The sequence below is a fragment of the Dermacentor albipictus genome, chromosome 10 (genome assembly GCF_038994185.2).
Source record: "Dermacentor albipictus isolate Rhodes 1998 colony chromosome 10, USDA_Dalb.pri_finalv2, whole genome shotgun sequence".
Taxonomy (NCBI): Eukaryota; Metazoa; Arthropoda; class Arachnida; order Ixodida; family Ixodidae; genus Dermacentor; species Dermacentor albipictus.
Window position 1 is genome coordinate 8,697,364 of NC_091830.1, and position 6,000 is coordinate 8,703,363.

General features: G+C 44.0%; 1 protein-coding gene across 1 annotated transcript in view; it reads right to left on the reverse strand.

The window, feature by feature from the left end:
• The window catches only part of LOC135920397 (venom metalloproteinase antarease TserMP_A-like), a 31,737-nt gene extending 27,657 nt beyond the window's left edge, over nucleotides 1-4,080 (reverse strand). Inside the window, exons 1-4 of the mRNA XM_065454655.1 lie at nucleotides 3,841-4,080; nucleotides 1,787-1,956; nucleotides 237-329; nucleotides 9-132 (exon numbers count right to left, since the gene is read on the reverse strand). Of these exons, the coding sequence (XP_065310727.1) occupies nucleotides 9-132; nucleotides 237-329; nucleotides 1,787-1,956; nucleotides 3,841-3,913 (460 nt within the window). The 5' untranslated portion in view covers nucleotides 3,914-4,080. The remainder of the gene's footprint in view (nucleotides 1-8; nucleotides 133-236; nucleotides 330-1,786; nucleotides 1,957-3,840) is intronic.
• Nucleotides 4,081-6,000: the final 1,920 nt, after the last annotated feature.

The following is a 6,000-nucleotide window of genomic DNA, read 5'->3' on the forward strand; positions in this document are numbered from 1 at the left end:
ATTCTTACTTGATTCAATAACATTTGCTTTATGTGGCTTTACCAGATATAGTTTGTGAGCAATTTGTCCGCTCTCAGACCTTTCAGCTTCAAATAAAGGTTGAATGCGGTACGTGTGGTTTACAGGGCCCTCCTGCATTCAAACAAAGAAACAAAAAAAGGAAGTGAACGTGGGCCAAATAATTGTCTTGTTTTGTATTTTCTTCTAAAGTGTATTTGAAGGTGAAACTGGAATACCATCACAATTCCATGTGCAGTTTCTTCCAGAAGAAGAGAAGCCAATGTTTTTTTGTTTTCGTAAAGATTTCGTTCGATATCCTTGGATTCAATCTGGTGACAAAACGACAAAAAAGCCGCCTAAAGTAAACGAAGTCCTTCAGCCGTCCACAGGAATAAAATCTATATTTTTTTTTGCATTTCACGAAATTCTGAACAAGCTGAATTTCATGTTTCTTTCATCAATACCCAGAGGGCAACAAAAGTGCCCCAGGAGATTTCCGTCTATTCTTCTTGGTCATTCGCAACAAGCGAAAAAGGGCTAAGATTATTACGTGGAACACGGTATTTTATCAGGTATTAGCCTCACTTGAACGAACAAATTTTCATGTTAGTCGCTACAGAAGGTAGCAGCTAGTGCTTATTCTCTCTTCAGCTGTGGTACGGAGTGCATAGGAAGTTTGATAAATGCGTCCTCAGCACAACAAAAAAGCTCCCATTTGTCAGCTGTTTGCATCGCTTTTAAGTTTAGTTACGTAATACAGGTATGCAGACACCGTGCTCCTTTCTTTGGCGCTTGATCAGCGGCCTGCCCGTTTGCTCCTTCGCATCCGGTTTCCTTGAGCAAGTCGCTTTGTCGAGATCACTGTCATCTCGGCGGCTGGCCTCCCGGCGCATCTCCGGCGCCACCACTAGCTTTCGGTACCTTTTTTGCTATACAGAACGATGCCTAATTGGACAAAGCATCGCTGATTTTTCTAGCGTGGAATGCTCTTATTTTAAGAGCACGAGCTTGGAACGCCTTTACTTTAGCGACCAAAACAAACTCTTGGAGCAACAAACTCGCTTTCTGAAGACCTACCAGAAACCTACCAGCGAGTTTGCAACAGTATGTTTAAATAGGCTGGTAAGACCGAATGGGTCGCTAAGTTGTTCAGACGAGTCTCATCAGCGAATGGCACTTGGTCAGTTGAAAAATGCTACCACAGTCACTATACTAACTGCCGACAACTATTTGGGTGTAAACAGAACTACAATCGCTACTAAAACAAATCTTACTCACAATTCAAGGCTTTTCCTCCTTCTATGCAGTTGCTTCGGTAAAGCAGAACATATACTCTTTTAACCTAGCTAAGTTATCTAAGCTTTATTATTAGTTCCTAGCATTTTGAAACCTTTCGCTGGTCTTGAAAAGTAAATAAAATTATGAACTCTGTGATGCGTTTATACTGTGAAGTGCTAACTTTATTGCTCAGTCCTTCAAAAGCGAGCACTCTGATATTTCTATGTTCCTAAAGTTGTTCTTTTTATACTAGGGACGAGGAAAAAATACAGATTGCATGTAACACGTATATTACACATGCAGTTAAAAACTGCAGTATGGTGCATTCGGGTCTTTCACTTTCATAAGTGTCGCTGGCTCTTTAGTTATAAGCTGAATGCGACAACAGTTTATTTTTTGACAAATTATTTTAGCACTTGTAAACATTTATTTGCTACTTTATACTGTGCTGTAAGGTATATGGTGCCATTACGTTTAATGCACAGAAGGACTATCCAAATTAACCCACCGTTCGAACGATGCGTTTGTTGTTCTGGAATGAGTGCACAGTCAATGTATCGTGCAGTACGGTAGCTTTGTGCAGGTGCACAAAGTTCCCATCACTTAAGTGAACAGCCCTCTCTCCATTTTCACTCCTCGTTTCAAAGAGCAGAGGATAGACTAGTGTTCCGGGATCACCTGCAAAATTAATGCCCCGTTTCTTAACCGACTGGTTGCAAAGTTAAAAGAAGAAAACCGCCGTATAGCTTCGAAGTCTTTCTATCAGTGCTCAAAAGCCAGTCATATAAAACAGACAGTGCAAGATGACAACAATATACTAGTAAATCTAATTCTGCAGGTTATATGTAAATGCTTCCTTGTAATTGTAATAGTTGCCTTTGAAGTAATCGCGGTTGTCTCACGTATTTCGACTACCTTCACGAAACCACGCCGCTCTCTGCATGGTTGCAGATATTAAAAAGAAGAAACTGGCTGGTTTGCAACTGAAAGCTTTCTTCGAGATGGTTCCGAGTTCAACACACAGGCGAGAAAAATTGTTCTCGAACTGTGAAGCTTTATTTTTTTTCTGAGAAACTCGTTTTTGTAGCTTCTGCCAGGCTTTCCCGCTTCAGTTGCACATCACCTAGTAATCCGGGCGGCCTTCTACAACGGGTGCACAGTACCGGCCATAACTTACTCCTCTCTTACACGATTGCGTCTGGTCGGTCTCTCAAATCACGGAGCCTAGCGTAAAGCGGGCCGAGACCAACATTTAAATAAACACTTTTACCAGCACATCTAATTAAACTTCTACCCCGCGGATTTCCGCGGAATCGTTTTGCAATGTTCATGCAAACGTGCGCTTACCTTACTGATTTCTTTGAGCACTTAATCAACTAAATATTACGCTTGGAAATACCTTGAATTTATGTTATGCTCTCAGCCCAACTTGTTCTTGAGATATTCTTACTGAATGCTTATTGCCCAGACCTGCTACGTTATTTCCCTAGGACCCTACACTACCTCCACAGTTACCCATCACATTCACTCAGTTCATGTCCTGTCAGCTTTCCCTGTCCATAACGCTGTAGGCAACTTCGAAAGACTGATGTGTTTGAACCATAGGTGAGATCCTAGGCGAATCAGAGAATATGCTAGGAACGTTTCAAGAACTGCGCTTCAAGACAGACTCCTGAAAGTCGCGAAGGTTCCATCGACAGCGCACTCTTGTTCAACAGAAATATATTTAAACCAACATAGGTCCAACTTTGGCGCTGTAAGTGTTTTGTTGCTCTTATGCATTCTCGTAATTTTCTGGTAGCACTCAACCCTGTAAGCACAATACATAAATACATCCGGAGTAAATGTTAATTCTTCACTGAGATGTGCAAAAACAACCACAATAAAGATATTCAACGTTATGAAATATACTGTTTAGTAATAGGTCTGTTGCCTGTGGCTAGCACGAGGCTGAACGCTGAAAGCGAGCCTCACCCCAAACCACCTCTGACTTCCTGTTGAACTTGTCCAGACATTTCATGACGGATGTCAAACAATGTGGACATTGGATGCCGTACACATTACCTAGATGGTACCACTGCAGCCGGAAATTTTAGGTTGGGTGTTCTGCTTTGACCATGACTTGAAGATATTGCGAGTCGTGCACTACAATTCTTTTTCTTCGTCCTCTGTTTCTGCTCTAGCGCAACAAATTAGCCTTGCTGCTTGTAATTCATTGTTGGCCAGGGACATTTAGCTGAACACTTTATGCTGAAAACTAAAGTTGGTCAAACAGAAAAGCATTTTCTGAATGGAGCAGCACTCGTTCATGAAGTGTTAAGGACGTAAAAGTTACACTTTTTACCGTCTCGTTAGGGATTACAGCCACGCTAGGTCAACGCTCCCGGTACGACAAAGTAAAATGAGGCTGATTTAGACAATTCAGCTGCCCTTTGGCATACGGTCCCCTCGCTCTCAGGCCACAAAGAAATGTCACTACTATTTCAGACAATTTTCTTGACATGCATGTCCAACAACGTACACCGCATAATGCAAAAGTATGACACCTGATTGTGTACTTACTATTAGATTCTCTCGAACAGACGAAGATTGGGAAGTGAAGCACTGAAAAATACACCAGAGGAAAACGCGGCATGTCGCATCAGAAGCTGTTTTTTTTTCCTTACTGATCCAATATACGGGCACTGCCAATTTGTGCTATAAGAACACGCAATTTCACAGAGCGCAGAACCAGTATCGCCTGCGTGATGACTTTCCTACATTGACGGTGCACTTTTGAGGTTTGAATATTCGCTGAAGTGCGCCCGCGAAATCAGAAGGCATTTCTGGTATCAAAGAAAGTCACCGCATGTCGTCTGGTCGATAAAGCTCTCAAAGCAGTGGTCTGGCCTCTGAAAATATCAGAGCGCTGCGCGCTGTGTGAAAGGTTATGTAAGTGCAATTTCCAACGGAAAGTGCACAGCAGGACGGTTAAAGTCAGCCTTTTACCGCGAAAGTAAGGGCACCGCGCCAAATCGACGGAACACAAGACGAAGATAGGACGAACACGTTTTGCGTTCCGTCAATTTTGCGCTGTCCGTCTACTATCGCACCATGAACCAATCATCCCAAGCCACAACTCTAGCAATCTTTAACCTCCTCTTCCTTTCTGGTGCATGCTCATCATCATCATCATTATCATCATCATCAGCCTGATTACATCCACTGTAGGGCAAAGGCCTCTCCCATACTTCCCCAACTACCCCGGTCATGTACTAATTGTGGTCATGTCGTCCCTGCAAACTTCTTAATCTCATCCGCCCACCTAACTTTCTGCCGTCCCCTGCTACGCTTCCCTTCCCTTGGAATCCCGTCCGTAACCCTTAATGACCATCGGTTATCTTCCCTCCTCATTACATGTCCTGCCCATGCCCATTTCTTTTAGAGCGCAGCTCTTTGGCGTCCGTTCCTGGGTTTCGCGTCGTCGTCGGCGTCGGCCTCGTAACCAGCTCCGCCCCCCTTCGCTGGAGTGGGAGACGAAGGACGCGAGCCGCGAATGGCGGAGACCAATGAGAGCGGCCCCTTCAGTTACGTGCGCGCGCGATGCTGGTGTCATGCGGACCCTCCTTACGGCTCGATGCGCACTCGTGTCTGGTCTCAGCCGATCCGCTCGTTTCGTACTATCGTCTGCTCGCGCCACAGCTCTCGCCCGCGCCTGTTTGGTTCTGTTGGGTCGGTCTCGTTCGCGCTTGTTTTGGTTGTTATTTCGACAACAAACGGTTACAAATATCCCTCGAGGCCAGCGCACCTTCCACAACTTAATGCGGTGAGTTTAAGACTCGTATCTCCGCGAATCCCATTCATGCAAGTGCGACGACTGATGCACGGCGGAGGCCAATATGGCATTAAGGGCCCAGTTGTGAACGTCTTTGTGAACGTCTTTGAGAATCAAGCATTGGTGTACCAAGTCGAACATATATCAGTCTATTTCTCCGACCACAAAGCTTCCTTCATGACTGTCAAGAACTGTTAGTGGAGTCTTTGTTAAAGGAATACGTGTGAAAAATAAAAAAAAAATTCTGTGATAGCGCATACATGTGTTGCTCGATTTCTTTGCCTCAATCTATCGAAAAGGTGAAACAGCTTATTTGCTGCGCTCAAATTTCGCATTAGGAAGTAACGTAATTGTCGGTAATTTTTTCTTGATTTCAACTAAGATGTTATTAACTCGCGTTTGTGCCCTCACCCAATCTGCTCTTCTCTTATCCCTTAACGTTACACCCATCATTCTTCTTTCCATAGCTCGTTGCGTCGTCCTCGATTTAATTATAACGCTTTTCGTAAGCCTCCAGGTTTCTGCCTCGTACGTGAGTACTTTTAAGACACAGCTGTTATACACTTTTCTCTTGAGGGATAATGGCAACCTGCTGTTCATGATCTGAGAATGCCCGCCAAACGCACCCCAGCCCATTATTATTCTTTTGATTATTATTTCAATCTCATGATCCGGATCCGCGGTCACTGCGTGCCCTACGTAGATGTATTCCCTTGCCACTTCCAGCGCCTCGCTACCTATCGTAAACTGCAGTTCTCCACGGAGACTGTTAAAAATTACTTTAGTTTTCTGCAGATTAATTTTCAGACCCATCCTTTCGCTTTGCCTCTCCAGATCAGTGAGCATGCATTGCAATTGGTCCCCTGAGTTACTAAGCAAGGCAATATCATCAGCGAATCGCAAGTTAC